Below are 21,046 nucleotides of genomic sequence, written 5' to 3'. Positions count from 1 at the left end.
CCCACAACCGCACAGCTGAGCCTGCCACTGGGTGAGAGGGGAGGGGAAAAGCCAAGCCTGTGCTTTTCTCAGGCCTGACCACTGCACCGCAACCACGGCAACACGGTGGAGCCATCCAATCACGAGTTCTGAAACGCGACCTCAGCGCGCGCTCCTCACTCGTGCTCCCGTGGTTGTGTAAAAACTCGACGCACGTGCTCGCAGAAGCCGTTTGCGACATCGAGGGTTTTACCCTGGTTTAAACCCCAGGAATGGCAGCAGAGGTTAAGAGCGGCGTGATTGGCTGGCTGGTCGCTTAGCGCCGGGGCTGCGTGCGTGTACAGCTGTGTCCCATGCTGCCACTAAGTAACCCCAGGCCCTTGTAAGAGCTCCGCCTTTCAATCAGTCAACACAAAGGGCAACTCCAGCACACTCACTGCCCTCCACTGAGCAACTGCACTCTGACTGCAGGGACAAGCCTGAGAGAGCTACAGACACCAGGAGACAAGCATGGTTACTGTGGAGATGAGCAGGGGCAGCAGGTTTACTATGGAGATGAGCTGAGGCAGCAGGGTCACTACAGAGTTCAGCAGGGTGAGCAGGAGCAGCATGGTTACTGTGGAGATAAACAGGGCCAGCAAGGTTACTATGGAGATGATCAGGGTGAGCAGGGCCAGCAAGGTTACTATGGAGATGATCAGGGTGAGCAGGGACAGCATGGTTACTACGGAGATGAGCAGGTGGAGCAGGGACAGCATGGTTACTATGGAGATGAGCAGGGTGAGCAGGACCAGCAAGGTTACTATGGACATGATCAGGGTGAGCAGGGACAGCATGGTTACTATGGAGATGACCAGGGACAGCATGGTTACTGTGGAGATGAGCAGGGTGAGCAGGACCAGTCTCTTGCTAGCATGGATGAGCAGGGTGAGCAGGGGTGTTTTGACTGAACGACAGTGAGACCATGCAGCAGGTGACGGGCCCACTCATTCTTATACCAGAGGTACAACTACAGTAAGTAGATTATCCGCCCCCCTCAGTAATCCAAGCCAAAGAATGCAAATAAACCTATTAGAAGCGTGGCTGAGCCGTTCCGGCCTGGTATCGCAAACCCACAAGACCCCACCGGGGGGGGAGGTCCGCGGTTTAACCACACCCTGCTCACTCTGACCGAGTCACGCTCCCGCTGCAGCCGCTCCGCGCTTGTGTAACCGCCATCGAGCGGAGAGGCGTAATCAGCACCACCCGGTCACACTCCGTCACCCCCCATCACGTCAGCCAGGCCACCGCTCCCCCGAGCACCCAGAGGGTCAGCTCCCACAGTCCTGCGCTGTGGTACTACCTTACCAAACAACACCGTGCTACTTTACCAAACAGCACTGGGTTATCTTACCAAACAGCACTAGGTTACCTTACCAAACAACACTGTGCTACTTCACCAAACAGCACTAGGTTACCTTACCAAACAGCACTGTGTTACCTTACCAAACACCACTGTGTCAACCTTACCAATCACCACAGATTCCTGTACCAAACACCACAGTTACCATACCAAACACGGCTGTATTAACTTACCAGGCACCACTATATTACTTTACCAAACCCCACAGATTCCTGTACCAAACTCAGTATTGCTTTACTAAACACCAAAGCATTCCTCTATCCAACATCACTGCATTGCTTTTTCTTAAACAGCACTGCATTCCTCTTCCGGAAACGATTGTATTACTCAAGCAACAGCACAATCAATAAATACCTAGCGTGCTCGCAGGAATACAAATGAAAAACGAAAGAACGGTTGGGTCAATGTATCCTGATAATTACAGCAAGATTTGCCCATTTTTCTGACTGGGCCTGTTTTATAAATCACCAAACCCTAATTATGGGCTAGCAGTGCAAGTCAGTTTTGCAACCAGATGGATGGAGGGTCAAATCCCAGAAGCATCACGGCCATCACACCCCTGAGGAAAGTACGTAATCAGATCTTAGCGAACATCCAGCAGTGCAAATGGAAAAGTAGGAAGAACGTGAGATTCCCTGGACAATACACTGCATTAACCCATAACAAGAAGTGATAATGAATCAGCAGGACAGTATATGGCCAGAGTGTGACATCAGTGCAAGCTACTGAAACTCACAATAGACCTTTATCCAGTGTAAATGGCCCGGCCGCCTTTATACAGTATCACACACACACACACTGGCAGTGTGGAGGGGTGGTAGAGCAGAAAGCTCCCGTCTCTCTGGCTGCAGCTAAGGGTAAGGAGTTGTCTGGTAACCTAAAGGTCACAGGTTCAACACCCTGGTAGGACACTGCCGTTGTAACCTTGAGCAAGGTACTTAACCTTCATTGCTTCAGTATATATCCATCTGTATAACTGTATACAATGTAAATGCTATGTAAAAGTTGTGCAAGTCACTCTGGGTAAGAGCATCTGCTAAATGCCTGTAATGTAATGTAATGTTCCCACTGTTTGCCGAACCCAGGGAGTCCTCCAGGACCACGGACAGCGGCCGTATCGCCTACGGGCACGTACAGCTGAAGCGGATTGGCCGATCGATTTGACTCAGCCCAGCTTTTACTCATTACCCTCCATCATGCCTGGTGCTTACAGCGCTGCCTGCTGCGTCCAATGGGAGAGGCCTACGGGCTCCTCCCTTTTCTTTTTTTGCGTGGGAAATCGGTCTTGAAATTCGAGTTTAGTCAAAGTGTATTTTTCTGTTTCCTATTTCTTGGAGGAATTTTATTTGTTTTTGCACCCCACATGGGGCGAATAATCCAATCCCTTTCATCGATGCATTTCTGAGTGCACATCGACCTCTTCGCTGCTTGACCCAGTGGCTACACCTGCCTGACTCCTGCTGGAGCAGGGGCTCAATAAAACAGATCCTAGAGAGCCATAGGAAGTGCTGGCTATTGCGCCGGTTACTGGGCTGGTTATAGTCGGGCTGACTGTGCAATCGCCCGCTTCGATGGGCCAGCACGCCCCGTGGCTTTCCAAGTTCTGCAGGGTTACAGACCCCTGTGCTGCACCCGCATGAACCGGCACAAAAAACGCTGGTGTTCAGTGCAACGCCGTTGCAAAAACGTATGACATTTTACACTGACAACCTCAAAAGGCCATGTTAAAATGGAGGAAAGAAAATGCGATAGAAACATGCTTTAAGTACTCTGGCATTTCCCTGCACTGAAAAGAAAGAGCAGTGGTGCTTAGCTAAGCTCTATTAATAACTTAAGAGCAGCAATACTACAAACAACAGAATATTGAAACCATTGAAACTTGGGCTACAGACAGAGAGGTGTCTTAATGGACACCTTACAGGCGCATACATTAAAGCATCATAAAACTAACTGAGAGAAAGAAAAATACCTCAAATGCCACAGGGGAAAATAAGTGTGACATTTACCCATGGCCTCCTAAATGGCACCCAAAGACACTGTAAATGCTAAAAGCAGGCCTTTCTTTGTGCATCTTGGGCGACTGCAGTACTTTGAGTCAATCTGAGGACGTAACGGGCGCAGAGCGGTCGTAGCATTAGCGTTAGCCGGTGAGTCGCAGTGCTCACAGACGATGAGAGGCAGTGACTCAATGAGGTCCAGATTGCTCTCGTGACTGTTATTCCTGTCCATATGGGTGGGGCAGTTCGAGCTGCAGACTCCTGCTCGCTGCCCTCTGTCAGAAATGTGACAGGTTTTGCGTGTGTCCATCGTGCACTGTGCCAAAGGTGTGCACGGCACTGCTGAACCTTACAGACACGGTACACAGCTGCGGCTGAACTTCTCCAAAGGGCTGTAAACACCATCGAGAAACAGAAACGTACACAGAACTGGCCATCTCTAATAAAGTAAAGCAGCCACGACCGACTACACAGAACTGAAATGACCCAATACAGCGAACAGCAGAATCAAATCTCATCCAGAGCTGAGCTCAGTGACACTGCGCTATTATGAAACCATAAACTTAAAAGCTTAAATGGATACTGTTCTGCCCGATTAAAGTGCACCACTCTAATACAGGAAAAAGCTGAAGCAAGCAGCCATACCAAACTGAAATGGACTGTTCTGATACAGTAACAATAAATAATAAAAATGCAACACTCTTGTGTTGAACTGAACTGCTCGGTCTGAACTGACAGCTGAAATGGCCAATCCCGACGCAGTTAACAGCAGCCGACGGTCACACGGTGCAGCCTCAGATTATAAGAGGCCTCGGAATTTCATTCAGCTGAAAATCCCGGATTTCGCAGGACGTCCCGACTGAACCTCTGCACGGCCCAAACCAAATAAATCCCCTCCCATTCAAAATCCATGACAAGAGTCAAACAAAGCACATGCCCATGTTCACAGTGGCGAATGCTTTGCTTACAGTTACCATGAATCCACTCTTATTGTTCTCTCCACTCCACTTCAATAAAATAAACTGAAATTAATAAATGTTGTAAGTGTGATGATCTATACATTCAGGAAGCAGACTGGCACACAGTGTTTGCAACCACGCTGAAGGTCATCATAGTGTCCCTTTGAGTGTTTTCCAACTGAGCCAACAGGTGGAGCGGCAAGCAGTGGAAATGGGGGAGTATGAACAACAGACAGTAAAGAGACAGATGATAAATACTGACATGCAGGCAGCGTGTTAATGCCAGTAATAAGACTGCATCACCATGAGGTCACTAATGCGTTGCATGGAATGGTATTAAAATGGGTTAGCTTGTCATTTAACACAAACTTCTTTATTCTCTCTCGGAATATTCTCGAAGCAGACCCAAAAGAACTTCAAATCAATTTATTGGGAATCGAATTGTTGTGATTACCTTATCCACCAAAACACAAGATAATGCCAGTGAGTCAGCATTTATACAAGATCCCGAATTTCAGATCGTTTCAAAAACTGCCGTTCAGTTTTTCAAATATTCAATTTGCGAAGGCTGCACGACATTAATGTGAATAATGATCCCCAGCTTCCACACTGTACATTCTCACAAGGTCCCCAGCAGCTATTGGAGAAAGGATCGATCCATCACAACTCCGCCCAGGCAAGAGATCAATGCATTCCAGAGATGAAGGCCACACCCCTCTCACAGAATGCCAGGATGCAGGAAGTGCTGGGACAGAGAGTAATAACAACAATAATAATATTCTTAGAACAATATTCTTATTATTATTCAAATAATAATAATAATAATAGATAAATAAATAAATAAACTAACAGGGCATTTCCTTTCAGACTGGCCTACGACCATGACAAGCCAATAGGGGGGATATGTGAACTTCTATCACAACATGGTGGAAAAGGTTCTTGTACATGCAGTATCTATTTCTTTGCTCTTCTTAATAATGTTGTATTTGTTATGTTCTGCATTGTTCATTTTAATGTACTGTACAGCACTCTGAGCAAGAGAAAAGCACCTCACAAATGTATCATCATCATCATAATATTATTACGGTTCAAGCAATGAGAGCAGGGATTACATATTCTTGCATACGTTTCTGTTGTTACAGCGCTACAAGACTGCACATCATTTTTATCCATCCTGAGATAAGGCCAGAGATTAAATAAATGCTATTTTGAAAAAAAAGAAGGTAAAAGCCATTGTGTGTAGTATGTAAACAGAGACAACGACTCAGGGCTGACTGCAGCGTATGCCCTCGAGCTTCAGGGTGCTTTGTGTGGGAGGCAGAGTGCAACTGTCAATACCACGTGGGAGAAAAGGATGGGCCGGCAGCGTAGTGTAATGGGTAAGGAGCTGGTCTTTTAACCTGAAGGTCACGGGTTCGATTCCCAGGTCTTGAACAAGGTACCTAACCAGTATACATCCAGCTGTATAAATGTTGTGTAGGTCATTCTGGATAAGAGCGTCTGCTCAATGCCAGTAATGTAATGCAAAGAAAAGCCAGAGAAAGACAATAAAGGCATTTGTCAACAGGTCTACTACAGCTTAAGGTATATTTACACCATGCCGAATCCCAAACGCCAGTTTAAACTCTCCAAAGTGCAGCTCTGCACTCAGACAGGCTCTTCAGCCGTTATACCTGTAGCTAAAATGGCTGCCGGCTGTGGAACCTGTACGGGCAGCTAGAGTGAGCTTAAGAAATAGATTTTAGCCAGCTATGAGAACAGATTTCATCCTTAAAAGGAGATACTTCTTTCAAAGATAGATAGCCATTAGCCTCTGCCATGAAATTCATCTGCTATCACATTCTTTTAAAATTATTTTGCTAACCCTGACAGCTACAATGTTCCTGAGTCCTGAATAAGAAAATAACATGGTTACCTCTCATTTAACCAGTGATTGGCTGTGTCTAAGCAACCTACAATAACGTAACCAAAGCAACCATTTTGAATGCTGCGTTGAGGTAGTTCTTGCGCCACCCTGTCAAATGAAACAAGTTGTAACCCCACCGCAAATACACGCCATCGCACGCTCAGTCTGAAACGAGCTGTCACTGAAACTGCCACAGGAGCCGCCAATTTCTGGAGACCCTCAAACCACAGCGGAGTGAGTCATCGAGTGACGCACAGGAAGCGTCCGCGCGGCACACGTCCGCCCGTCGCCCCTCGTTTCGCGATCTCAGAGATCGAGGTCGGGCCAAAGACCCGTCGAGCTCATCCTGTGTCTTAGTGGCAGCAGTGGGAGACCTCTCTCCGCACACTCATTATCCTCGGAGTGCAATGAATAGATGTGGGTTCTAAAATAGCATCTCCAAGAACATCCTTTCAAATGTAAAACTGCCTCTGAAACAAAACAGACCTCACTGGAACAGTGGAAAAACATGCTATGTCACATGAAGGAGCAAAAAGAGAACTAAGCTCCTGTATTAGCGCCATTATATAAATGCGGATGGGGGGATGGGGAGCTGGGGGGGGAGCAATGGGGGGACAGAAGTAGCAATTAGCGGTTTAGAGGAAAGTTCTCTGCCTCCCCTCTTCCTTGAGTAGCAGCTACGGGAAAACATTTGGCAGTACCATGGTTACCGCCTGCAAAGTCTGCAGCACCACATGTAAAACTGCAGAACACAATTTTCTACATTACCTTAGACCACAATCTGACAGCAGAGCACTTTTGCAGTGCTGTTCCCAGTGGGGGCACAGGTACTGTCAACTTCATTGACTAAAAACTAGATTTAAAATGTTCATCGACATTTTTCTATGACAAAAACAAGACAACAACTAAAAATACTCAATTGTTAACAAAAATGGCAAAATGTACTAACATTGCCATCAACCAGTAGAAACTAGATTTTCTCTTGTAAACAAAGTCAGAAAATGGCTACTACACGTAACCTTAAAGATAGACGAACAGAAAGGTGAATGTCGTAGATGACGGACAGAACACACCAACACAAGCCTGCCTCTGACAAGCTCCACATTCTTCTGATCATTTAAAAATATTTATTTAGAAAAGAACTTGGAAGCTTACATAAGAATCATAGTTCAAAGACACACAAGAGAGAACAAAAGCAACTGCACACAGAGCAGCACAGTTTACATGCACCCACAAGCAACAAATTCACTGAATACATGTGATAAATAAACACAAAGAAATACAGACGAAAGACAAATGTCTCGATGTGGAAGGCCACTATGCTCAAACATGAGGGAAGCGTGGGAGTTGGGCCACCAACAGACCCACAGGTAAGCACATCGGCAGAGAGCATGTGCTTCAGCTGGGTTACTACCACTGTGGGTACAAACGTGCCTCCCAGTGACTTCAGGCACACCCTGGAAAACCCAAATTTCAGGGAGGGAAAAAAATGTATTTTCTGGACAACGTTAGTAAAAATGTGCCGTTTTATATTGACTAGAAGTTCAACCACTATTACAAACGTCTCTTCACGACGATCTCCCCGCCAGCACGCAGTCTGGTATTGCAGGCAGTACGGGGCAGGATAAAGATCTTCCTGTCAATTAACAGAGTGTTCCATTTGGCGAGAAGCTATCCTCCCCCCTTTCAGCCTGTGCCAGCGCCTCAGAAGGACAATAGCCCTGGCCCGGCACAGGAGCCTGACAACACGAAATCACTTCAGAGGGACGGCTCTGCGCCGCTGCTGCTCAATGCCGTCCCAGCTGCACGCTAGCCCATGCCAGCAGGCTCCCAGGGAGCGACCGGCAAACAGGAGCGTCCCACATAGTCATGCAAGTAAACAATTTGCATACAGGCCTTTCACAAAGCAAGAATCCACACATCATGCGCATGGTTAGCCAAGCCTGCCACAAGCCCCAAAGCAACAACAACAAAAAAAAAAACCTTTCTGCTGTGGACACGCTATACTCTATTACGGGTTTAGCCAGGCCGAGCCATGCCGAGCCATGCCAAGCCTTGCAACCCTGGGAATGTACCCTCAGTCGAATTCCATTTATCACAGCGAACAAAACCTGCGCTCCCCAGGATAAGAGATATATTATTTATCTGGCTGCCGAAAGGGTGTTATTTCTCCCTGCTCAGGACTGGGGCGACTCTGGCCCAACGATGACACAAAATCAATATCAGCCTGCCGCAGAGGGAGACAGCACCGGCCCGTTTCCAACCCCAGCGCCTGTCTCACTATCAATTTTAATACAGTTATGAAACCATCCCTTATAGCAGTAGAGACACGGGTCTGTCTCTGGGAGCATAGTTGTCCTGCCAACGGGTAAAGGTTGGGCTGTCCTGTTCACTAAATGTGCTAAAAGGCTCTGCGTGACCTAGCTCCCCCCATTCGTTTTTTTTTTAACGTTACCGAGTAAAAATTGTTTTTTTTTTTTTTTTTTTAATGATTGTCCTAGCTGTTGAACACCAATCAATTTTCATAGTAATAACCGAACAGAAGCACATTTTGTACCACTTTTTTCTGTATTCCAGGCCAGCATTGTAAAAAATGACTGCACACTGAACTGAACAGTTCAGTTGATGAACGAAACATGTAAACACGCCATTGTAAAGTAATCTAATAGGCTGCTGGGTCGCTACATGTGACCGGTACGGCCCGTACGTGCGGTGGCACGGAGCCTATCAGCATCTGCGATTTTTCGGGGGGAACACGACACCACTCTCCCGTGGGAAACTCAATGAACTCCGGCGTCACTGATAGACGTGGATAACGCTACCTCGGGCGTTGTTTCCGGAATATCCCATGGCTGCCCGATTGGCTTCGAACCTGATAAATGAGAAGTCGTCGCACGTGCAGATAACACCTGTGTCACGTAGCCTACTTCGGACCATTGGGATAGTGCTCCTGCTTTGTGGATAGGGGCACCGGTCATCTGGAAAGACACCCCGCTCTACAGGAAAAGTAATGCTATAAAGTGGAGTGAAGATGATCGTGGCGTCTAAAAGCTTCTGCCAAACAAATGTAATGTAATGATCGCTTAGTGCCATTAAGCAACAACTGATATCAACCTGGCCTTCTAATGGTATGAGTCTAAAAGGGATATTGGGCACAACACCATACAGAACCCACAGAACCCTTAACTTTTTCTTGTTCGCTATCTGTATATGGATGTGAACAGGGTTACAGGACATACTGATACCTACAGTACTGTAGACTATGATAGCAAATCATAATGATACATATGAACTCATAACAAAAATACAACAGGACGTAAAAAAAGGCAATCTTTCATTTTTCTGTCAGGCACCAAAGAGAAGTTGACGGCATAATCACCAGTGTTTTAACTGCAGTCTGTTCTACAGAATATGACCTGCTGGTTTGGAAGCCAGCTAACAGCAATAAAACACCATAAGCTCCGCTCTTGAAAACATCTTATTGGCCCCTTCTTATCAAATCATCCTTGGCAACTACAACACCAATTTACTGCACTTGTGGAAGCCAAATTAGAAGAATCGTAAAAAAATGGTTCAGAGGAATTCATTTTGGTAATAAAACGCACAGCATTCAAACAAAGTCACTGAAATGAGGGCAAAAGGGTAATAAGATTCCTAGTAATGGTTATTGTAAGGTTTAAGACATTCATGTGCCGAGCAACATTACTGGAAAAAGTGCAGAAAATATAGATTTCTTCTGTTATTCTATTTTTTTTCTCTCAATCTCTGTTCCAGCAATAAATGAAGACAAACAGTGAGGCAAGACATGCCCACCCCATGCCAAGGTAATCATTGGGACATTTCTCATGACATCTTCCTGTACGTCCAGGGAGTGACCGCGTACATAACCAAAGAACATGCCACACATTGCAGGATTCTGTCTGCACTGGGCACGGTGAACCAAAGGGGTTACATAATTTACAGATACACAGTTTCCCGTTTTATCATGTGTGGGGTTTTTAAATGGGCCACAGCTCAATACAGTGATGCAGTATATATTCCTGCTTACTGGCAGACAGATATTCAGGTTTCATTTGCTGACAATTCCACCTCTGCCACTGCTGAAGCGAAAAACGTGTTAAGATTTACCGTCCCGCTATAAATATTTATGAGGGGGTGTGCGAAAGAGAAAAACATCCACCACTAGCACAGCAATGCAGACTGTGGCAAAACTCCCATTGTTGACCGGAACCTTCCAGAAGGACAATTCCAAAGGCACAAAGAGTGGGATATCTAATCATATAAAGGAATGTTCTGATATAACTCCTCAAGGCTCTAGGACCCCCCCAGATAAACACAGGCTGCCCCTGTTCTCTGCCTGCAGGAAATACTCCCTCGGGCACAAGGACACGGAGGGCTTTGAACATCTGAGCCAAGCTGGGGCGGGGCTTCCTAGCACCCTTCACTAAAACAGCAACAGCACAGAAAGGGGTCACCTGCACTACCACGTATGCCCATGGAGGAGCAGAGCTCACCTGAGTCAGGTGACCCAGTGACCACGCCTACTCAAATTAACGTCACCAGTAAAGGACTGCCAGGCAGCACTCCATTTTCTCAGATCCTCCCCAGAAGATGGACTGTCCCAACCTGTCCCAAGAGAGCAAGCTCACTCCAAACTATTGCTTACTGCATGTTTATAGTTCATTACAATCTGAGGAAGTCTTCCATTTGATTTTATTCAGACATAAAGGGTTTGAATCAAGGACAGAAGTTTTCTGAAATACTCAGTGATAAGGACAGATCTCCAGACCACATGAGACAGACAGACAGATGGTTCGTCCTGCACACACAACCATCAGACTCATATGAAACACAGTCCAGCAGTTCTCAACCACTCCGTCAACCGTCTCAGCCATATTTGTACCCTGATATTTCACAGAGGAATAGAACTAGACCCATAGATTGCACAAGCGGGAAGACTGTAATTCACAGGTTTTCTTCCAATTTCATTAAGGCTGTTAGTTTCAAATTTAGGACTGTATCCGCACTTAAACCATACTTTCCTCTGTCAAAACTTTAAAATACCACAATCTGAGGTTAAGAAGTTTGCTGGGTTGTGGGCGTAAACTAAAGTAGTTTGGTACATCGGGTCCATCAAAAATAGCACAAATTGGTGCGCCTCAACACAGTATGTTCAGCACACAATCCCCCCTTAACTCAGAGAAGGATGGGTATAGGCCTACGTTTTTCTTTACATTTTTAAAATCTGTTCAGTCTATTTATAGCTAAATAGAATTTTCATGCACCCATCAATCATTACGAGGCAATTACTCCATCCAGGACATCTCTGTAACAGAACGCCTCTACCACGGCTACGCAGCAAGAACCCCCCTGACACACCCCTTAAACGGATACTGCAGTCTGTCGCTGATCCAAACGAAAGCATTCGGAATCTCCCGGGAATCTCCCTGGGAATTCTGGGAAGTGTAAAAAGCATCAGGTTGCAACATCGCTGCGACATTTCGCATAGCCCTGATGACCAAGCTGGCCACCATGTGACCCCCACGCGCCTCCCCCTCCCCCACCCACTGCCTTGGCATTGGCGGACAGGCTACAGGAGGATCCAGGTCAGCATCACACCAGTTATAGCTTCTGGCATCAGGTAACATAGTCACATTTAACCAAATGAAGCATACTGCATAGCTCAGTTACAGTACATGTCCATGCAACAGACATGGGAGATGGCTCAGCCACACCACTGATGCCTGCGTTTATTTACTGAAACTGTAACTGCTACCCCTCCTGAGTCATACTCAACCCGGGAGGGGGGATGGGGGGGGGAACCCCCACGCTTGTCCTAAATGTTTAAATATGTGGAACTTCCCACCAGCATTAGGGAAAGGATGAGTGATAGCCCCCGTCCACTTTGGTCTGCTAGTCAGATGACAGGCTGGGGTGTACTATCGGTCAGGACTGGCTTCTCAGGCCTCACGCACAAGGGCAAGCCATTTCCTGTAAGCCACTGCTTTCTGGGAGGAAGCTCTCCGTCTGTTTGACAAAGCGCAACGAGGGGGAATTACGACGTGAGCTTCCGAGTGCGTTCTCCAGACCTACCAGGCACAAAGGATTTCTTTCATGGGGGGGCAGGCCAAAATTTCGCCAACAGGGTCCTCTGGAAAAAAATACAGACGTATGATATTTTCAGCATCGCCTATCTGACGTGATGTTGGGGCTCGGAGATACCTACACTGCATCACGTATTACCTCTGCTTCCCTACATCCCACAACAGCACCTGCAAATCGGCCCTCGGTTGAAAGTGGAAAAGAGGAAGAAGAAAAAAAAAAGGTGGTGCTCCACCAGGACTGCATTCTTTCCGGATTTTTATCCCAGGTTAGGCATCACATCGCCAACCTTTCCCACCGTGACGCAGAGTAACTCTCTAAAGCGTCTACATGCATCCTCATAACCGGTTGTACCGCACTCCCGTGTGCTATTATAGAAAATCATCCTTGCAAATGAGGTCAGACAACTTCAGAAGTATAATCACCGGGGCGGGGATTTCAGTGTTTCAGATCCGCCCCCTTTTTCGTCAAGCTCATCAACCTGGACAGGCGGTGTTTCGTCAGTTACCCACCCACCCCCTCAGCTGGAATCGTTATGGTTACGTAACAATCTATTTATAATTATGGCTCCGATTTATGAACCGTGTAAGAAAGTCCCTGCTTGACCTTTACAGCGTAGAAGCAGGGCTGCGTCTGTTCGACAAACAGCCACAACAACTGTGAACCGGCTCCTTACGCGCTCGCTCGTATGAAATAATCACAGGATTTCTCTGACTCGCTTCATGATTACTCAATAATAGCTGCTCAGTGGGACATTAGTGTAAAGGTGATCTTGGCATTTAACTTTTTAAAGGTGATGCTCATTTCACAGGGAAGTTCATATCGATCTTTCTGAAATACACCCCTGGTTTTGAGTATTTAAACAAATTGGTTTTAAAAAATAAACTTCCACCTTATCCATGAATCCGGTTATGAGTTAATTATTTAGATGTATATACAAAGGTCCTCACGCAGTAATAATATTCAACAGCAAACAGTGAACGGGGAGTATTCAAAAATATGTTAACAAATATGACTATGGTAAACATGTTACCACAGGTGCTTGATACTGATAAATGAAGAACGGACTAAAATGCACGCAGGCACAATAAGTGAATCACACTGGTACAGACACAAGGGCCAGGGCACAGACAGCTGTGAAAAGTTAATAGACAGGTACAGACAGTGAAGCACAACAAAATCATAGAGCGAGGCATAGAAAGTTACAGACAGTGAGACACAAACTGAGAAACACAAACAGGAAAGAACTAAACCACAGACAGGCATCAGACTCTGAGGCATTGGCAATGCTGTGGAGCAGTATAGTGTGTAGGTTACAGAACTACACATCCCTACTCTGACAGGATTAGGGAGCACACTGGTCGGCTTGTTAATTGACACAGCATAAGATGTTACAGGGATTAGCAAGATTCTCCCATTTAATGCGATTTCATTCCTCAAATCCAGACGGAGTGCACGCTCAGTAGGCTACATCTCAGCAAGAGGACTTCTAATGAATATGATGAGTCTTACACTCAAGCAGAATTACAGGTAAAGAACGGAAAGAAAAAAACCAACCTCTTTCGGCCCAAAAACTGTAAAATCTTTATCACCATAAAATAAGAAGTTCCTGAAGTTTCCAGAGGTCCAATTAACGATGGCAGCACCAGCAACAATAGCAAAAACAGTAGTCACAGTCCTAACAGAAACTAATAGTCCTAATAGTTTGCTGCAATATAGTCCCAGTTTAACAAAGATATAGCTCACTGTAGTGTAATCCCAGCCTAACAGACACGGCTCACTGCACTGTAATCCCAGCCATACAGACACAGTTGACTGCAGTGTAATCCCACCCCATCAGCCACAGCTCACTGCAGTGAAATCCCAGCCTAACGGACACAGCTCACTGTAGTGTAATCCCAGCCTAACAGACACAGCGACTGCAGTGTAATCCCAGCCTAATGGACACAGCTCACTGCAGTGTAATCCCAGCCTATCAGACACAGCTCACTGCAGTGTAATCCCAGCCTAACAGCCACAGCTCACTGCAGTGTAATCCCAGCCTAACGGACACAGCTGACTGCAGTGTAATCCCAGCCTAGAACAGACACAGAATCCCCAGATGAATCTTACTGATGAACCTCAGCAACTCCACAGGCATAAAATGTCAACTCCTCATTATCTTTCCTGCATCAGTAGCATCCACGATCTTCGACAATCAAGCAAAACGCAACTCCACTTGACTCTAACGCAGGCTAATGCTAAAGGGCTCCCCGAGGCCCAATTACATCACCCAGATAATGTCACTGATGTGCGTGCCCATAATTGTGGTTTGGGAAGTGCATGTTCGATAGAATGAAACTATTTACAGAGAGCAATTAAAATGGTTCACGCACACTGTTTTCCCCAGAGTCTGCTCAATTGAGACCGACTCTTTACTGAGTAATATCAGTGACCACTAGGGAGGTCTCTGACGAGTCTGGCGTAAGCAAAATATCCCGCTGCCCTTTAGTACACCCACTGCCCCATGACAGGCTCTGACCAGAGGGTACTGTAGCACCCAAAGAGAGACCAGGCCCCGTATTCACAATGGGTCTTAGAGTAGGACTACTGTTCTAGGATTAGTTTAGCCTTGTAGCTTATACTAGATAAGGTTAGGTTACTGACGAGAAAAACCTGATCCAAGATCAGCACTCCTACACTGAGACATTTTATTAATAGGAGACCAGCTCTAAACCAGAGAGTAATTTAGCACACAGGGAGAGACCAGCTCTAAACCAGAGAGTAATTTAGCATACAGGGAGAGACCAGCTCTAAACCAGAGAATAATTTAGCATACAGGAAGAGAACAGCTCTAAGCCACAGTAATTTAGCATACAGGGAGAGGCTAGCTCTAAACCAACGAGTAAATTAGCACACTGGGAGACACCAGCTCTAACCCAGAGAGTAATTTAGTATACAGGAAGAGACCAGCGCTAAACCAGAGTAATTTACCACACAGGGAGAGACCAGCTCTAAACCAGAGAGTAATTTAGCATACAGGAAGAGAACAGCTCTAAACCACAGTAATTTAGCATACAGGGAGAGGCCAGCTCTAAACCAAAGAGTAAATTAGCATACAGGGAGAGACTAGCTCTAAACCAAAGAGTAAATTAGCATACAGGGAGAGACTAGCTCTAAACCGAAGAGTAATTTAGCAAACAGGCAGAGACTAGCTCTAAACCAGAGAGTAAGTTAGCATATAGGGAGAGACCAGCTCTAAACCTACGAATAATGCAGAAGAGAAAGAGAGACCAGCTCAAACCTCCTGCATACGTGCGAATGAGAGGCCTTCCCTCAGTCCTGCAGTGGTTTAGAGCGCATGCTTCTAGTTCCATAGAGGACACAGTATATTTATGGGACAGCAGTGCTGACAGACAGAATCACAGATGCTACTGTATAGGTGAGAGACTTCAATTTCAGCAGTCTCATCTTCAGAGCTGCTTTGACACAGGAGGCTTTTCACAATAAAAAGTATGAGTGCCAGGAGGCATAATGTTCTGTGGCAATGGGTTTGTGCCTGCATGCAAATGTACCTTTGTGTGTAGGTGAGATATTGCATATGTGTGTGTGTGTGTGTGTGTGTGTGCGCGCGCGCACGCATGGAAAGCACAGCAGAAGCTCATGCCAGTGAAGAAGTGGGTGTGGCCTCTTAGGAAAGGACATTAGATACCTGGCCTCTAGGCCTCAAACCTGCCCTATCCTGTGGAGGGAGCACTGTGTAACCCTGCCTCTAAAGGTCACTGCCACTGGCAACACAGACGGTCTGAAGTCATGCGCCATGTCATAACACATCACAAGCACTCAACACTGTGGCCGCTGGCTAGCCAGTGCTCACAAGCCCACCACCGCCCCAATGCATTTGTCCACATAGGGCCTGAGGCAATGCAATACTGGTTCAACACTGCTCAGACTGACTGACATTTTACTATCTTCCATCATCAGGATGGCTTGTTCTGTTCACCAATTTCTCTAAATCAATGAGAAATACCCTAAAACTTCTGCGAGTCTTATGTAGTATCTACAGCAAGCAAACACTATTTGGAAAAACAAGCAAACCAACACTAAGCCACGTAGACGCAGATAATTTTAGCGCCTGAACGAGAGCCACCACAGCTGTCAAAACTCACACTGATAAGGCGGCAGTCTTCCCCCGAAGAGAACGCACCTCGCTCACATCTGTTATCCAGCAGCAACACCCGATACGGCCGCCCCACGCAGGCATTCCCACCAAATCTCCACAGAGTTCAGGTAATGAGCTGCAGCTAAATTTAGCGTTAGCGCAGGCATGGACCAGAAAGGAAAAGCCTCACGGTCCAGGCATCTCGTGCTAGCCGGCAAGATTTTAGCCATGTAGCATTAGCGCAGCGCCTGCTGAAATATGGCTAGCTTACCCATCGCACGGCGCGCAGAGGAGTAACATACCGCACCGCATGCTAACGGGACACCCCGCTCAGGACAGGACAGTCCCATAACGCGCCAGAAGCTTCCGCACAGCCCCCCTGTTCCCTCAAACAGAGCCGAGCGGTGATGCTGCAACGCGCGGGCTTCCCTGCATCTCTGCAGTGCCCTGACAGGGAAGGAACCCGGGGATCTCTGCAGTCATCCGCCCCCCTCCCAGCCCCCGGCCCCCCCCAGCATACGCACAGGCAGGTGGCAAGTTACTCACGCAAGAAATGTTTCTCCAGTAAGGCAATTTCCAGATGACCTTTGACCTCGTTCAGCCTGTCCGTCTCACTCCTTTGGAAGTCCTGGATTGCAGCCATGCTGAGAGCGCCTGGACCAGCCTGTACGGACACACACACACACACACACACGCAGGGGAGAAAAGGTATTAACCGCAAAGCCCCGAAAAAAAAGCATCTGCATACAGACAGGCACCAAACCGAGCGGCTAGCTTACGCTGTAGCCGTGAACTGAGGCTTAAAAACAGCAGCAGTGCAGTCCCCACAGCCCGACTAGCGCGCAGAAAAAGATGAATCGATGTCTCTGACTGAGTCATCTCATTTACGATTCCTCCTGACTCTGCTGTTCCATGTGCAGCAGAGAGAGGGAGGGAGGGAGGAACAGAGAGAGGAGGGGGAGAAAGAAAGAGCAAGAGTGAGAGAGAGAAAGACAGGTGGAGCCCTGAAATTTGGGGGCAGTTGTAATTCAGAATCAAAACACCTGCAGACCTTGACAGCATTTCCCTTTAAGTCTCCCGGTATCTGTCACTATGGCCCAGATACGCATGTGCTCACACACACGCATGCACACACACACAGAACACGCATGCAGGCATGCACGCACACACACACACATACAGAACATGCATGCAGGCATGCACGCACACACACGCACATACAGTACACGCACGCATGCATGCACACACACAGAACATGCACGCATGCACACATACACACGCACACACACAGAACACGCATGCAGGCACACACACACATACACACACAGAACACGTACGCATGCAAGTGCACACACACACACATACAGACACACACACACAGTGCAGCAGACTTCCTGCAGAATCCAGACAGGCAGTGAAACTGCAGCATGCCTAATTCACTGTGCTGTCTGTCGTCTGAGAGAGAGGGAGCGTACAGGAGGCACTGGCTGGCTCACATGAGAGAGAGAGAGCGGGGGAAAGGAAAGAAGAAAAAGAAAGAGAGAGAGCTGGGGATGGTAAACTGGGGAGGAACAGGAAATGGGGTCTAAAAGTAACCACTGCAGCACGGCACAGAACAAACATGGGGTGGAGACACCGATGCAGTGCATTCTGGGACAGACAGTGAGAGAGAATCCTCGCTGCAGTACAGCACTGGTGTCATGTCCTGCTTTAGCCTCTGTGCTGTCCTACGTCAGTTAGAGGAGGGGGGTGGAGTGGGGGCAGAGGGAGGATTGCAGGAAGCCATCACCATCTGGGGGTGGGGGGGAGGGGGGTGGGGGATTTTGCTGACAATGATGAATGCATGTTCCATTTTCCAATTTTTAACCTTTCATGCGGCACCCTCCCACACAGATGAAGCCCTAGGTGACAACTATATCACCTACTATGCCTAGAATGGTGTCACCATAACTCAGGATTTCCTGTCTGAGATGCCATTTTGTTCTCAAAACGTTCAACTTTAGTAGGGGTTGTCAACACAAACCTGCCTTACCAGCAGTGTCATCAATCATTTCAAGCTTTCAAATGACTGGCAAAGTGATCTGGACAAAAAAGTGGGATCACCTGGGAATTTTATCCAACTACAGACTACATCCATGCAGTACAGACAAACCCAAGGAATCATCCTGAAATACATTACAATCATCCCGAAATACCTTGTTACATTTCAAGAGACAATGCTGTAGCCATAATAAACAATGTGCACTTGCCTAGCTGAACACTTGTTTGGATCGCTGAGATTGAGAAATCCACATCTCCACATTTCTGAATGTCTCTCCATAATAGATATGAATGTATAGAATTAATTCACATGCAGCAGCAAACTAAAAACTGACACCATAGCTGGAAAATTATTAGTAGCAAATGACTGAAACAAGCATCTAAATTCAGCTCCTGACCTTCCGAATTTTACAGACCGTTAAATGATAGATTGTTTAATCAAGCACGTTTTCACTCGGGTGAATAAAACGAAATAAAAGGACAAGGCATCGCTGCGCTTGAGTTTCAGTGCTGGGGGAAGCCGAGGCTCCGGGGAGAGACAGTGCTGAAGACCTTGAGTCTGACAGAGAAGCCCGCACACTGCGGAGAGAAAAAAGGTACCGGAGTACAGAGTGAATGACTCATCCCTCCGCTCCACACTTTCTCCACATCCAAGGGCCAGGTGTAAAACGGCAGCCCAGGACAAACCCAATCCCAAACAGGTCAGGGGCCCCTTACTCAGAAAAATGAAACATCCTGCATCACAAGCCTCGGGGCAGAGGAACTCTGTATGAGAGCTACAACAGGGACAGGAACTCTGTATGAGAGCTACATCAGGGACAGGAACTCTGTATGCGAGCTACCAGAGGCACAGGAACTCTGTATGCAAGCTACCTCAGGCACAGGAACTCTGTATGCAAGCTACCTGAGTCACAGGAATTCTGTATGCAAGCTACCTCAGGCACAGGAACTCTGTATGCAAGCTACCTGAGTCACAGGAACTCTGTATGCAAGCTACCTCAGGCACAGGAACTCTGTATGCAAGCTACTTCCTCAGTCACAGGAATAATATGCAAATCCTGGCCTTCTGAAATCAGCAGAGATAGGCAAGAGTTCCAGTAAACTGGAAAAGGGGAAGCTCCTACTAATATATAAAAGTGACACTGGAATTCCCTATAGCAACATGCTCATAGACAAGCAACACACGTATCAATGTATCAGGGACAAGAAAAAAGCAGACTTCAGCCAATAGAATATACATTACATTACATAAAATAAGCACAGACAAGCACTTATTTGCAAGTGATTCTGGCATCCAATCAAAAGAGAAGAAACTCTTTACAGAAACGGCGAACATCCCTCGAAGCCATTATGCAAACAATCCCTCCAATTTTCATATTAATGATAACAGAATGCCATGTTGTGAATGTCACAATGACGACAGAGCACAATAAGCTGTACATAATGTGAACAGATGAACAAATACCCGGTACAATAACAAGTACAGACAGAAAGGTGCATTTTTATACAATTTGCCCACGATGGAACAGCCACAAAGCTTTACTGTCAGAGTGAAAAGATAAGGGTAATTTAGCATTACTCGTACCAGGTACATTGCAGTACAGAGCTTTTGCAGCAAAGCAGCCCCTTTATGATGTCTTCGCCTCTCGGTAACACCTCCATAGGCCCAGATGTGTCATGGGACCAGATTTCACAAATCTCTCCTTAAAAGTACTCACTCTTGGTCATGTTTTTGTGTCATAACCATTGTGTGTTTACTAGCAAGCCCTCCCGCAACAAAAACAACTTAATGGAAACCATTTCCTCACAGCTGTGTCCAACATCTCCTTCTGAAGCTTTGACTCTAATTAAAAAGGATATGATCAGACAAATGAAGAGAGAAATTATTTTAACAGCACACACACACACAAAAGCCACCAAGCAGAGTTGAACAGGCAGGGTTAGGGAAACCTTTCCACAGCTACATTCTAGGGTCAGAGGTCAGATGAAGTCATGGTATGACACTAGGCATTATAGCAGGATTCTAGGAGCACAGGAGCCTCACTTGGATTTGGTCTCATCAGAGATCATATTTTGGAAATTACAGGCACACATAGTGTTCAGCACCTAGAAAAACACCTTCTCTGACCATGTTCTTTCCTTCCACATCTCCGATTATCCAGCAGCAATGGCCTTTCACAGCGCAGCTGGTGAGAGCTACGCAGCCACAGAAGAACAGTCGGGAGCACAGAGAGCAATTGGCGCCCAGCGGGCATATCCCAGAAGGCCTTCCTCGGTGGTGACCTTTGACATCACCTCCGAGAGCCACTGCTGTCACGGCAGAGGCTAAGGTGGGCGCCAAACGCAACCACAAACTAATCGTCTCAGCAGAATTACAGGATGTTCTTCTATGAGCCACTGTATACTCTCTAGCCTACAGCACAGCTCTAAGGAAAGGACTTAAGAGTTCATTACTAATTACCAAACAGTTTCGCTGATAAGAGAAATAAGGCTTAACTAAGCAGTTAATATAATCAAGCA

At 46.7% G+C, this 21,046-nt stretch overlaps 1 protein-coding gene across 4 annotated transcripts in view; it reads right to left on the bottom strand.

Annotated features, from left to right (window-relative positions):
• The window catches only part of gramd4a (GRAM domain containing 4a), a 49,762-nt gene that overhangs the window by 19,928 nt on the left and 8,788 nt on the right, over positions 1-21,046 (bottom strand). For all 4 annotated transcript variants that reach the window (XM_064342713.1, XM_064342711.1, XM_064342710.1 and 1 more), the window contains exon 3: positions 17,033-17,150. In XM_064342713.1, the coding sequence (XP_064198783.1) occupies positions 17,033-17,150 (118 nt within the window). The remainder of the gene's footprint in view (positions 1-17,032; positions 17,151-21,046) is intronic.

Source organism: Anguilla rostrata, chromosome 7, assembly GCF_018555375.3.
Source record: "Anguilla rostrata isolate EN2019 chromosome 7, ASM1855537v3, whole genome shotgun sequence".
In the NCBI taxonomy this organism is placed as follows: domain Eukaryota; kingdom Metazoa; phylum Chordata; class Actinopteri; order Anguilliformes; family Anguillidae; genus Anguilla; species Anguilla rostrata.
The sequence above is the reverse complement of the archived record's forward strand: the minus strand, read 5'-3'. Positions and strand labels throughout refer to the sequence as shown.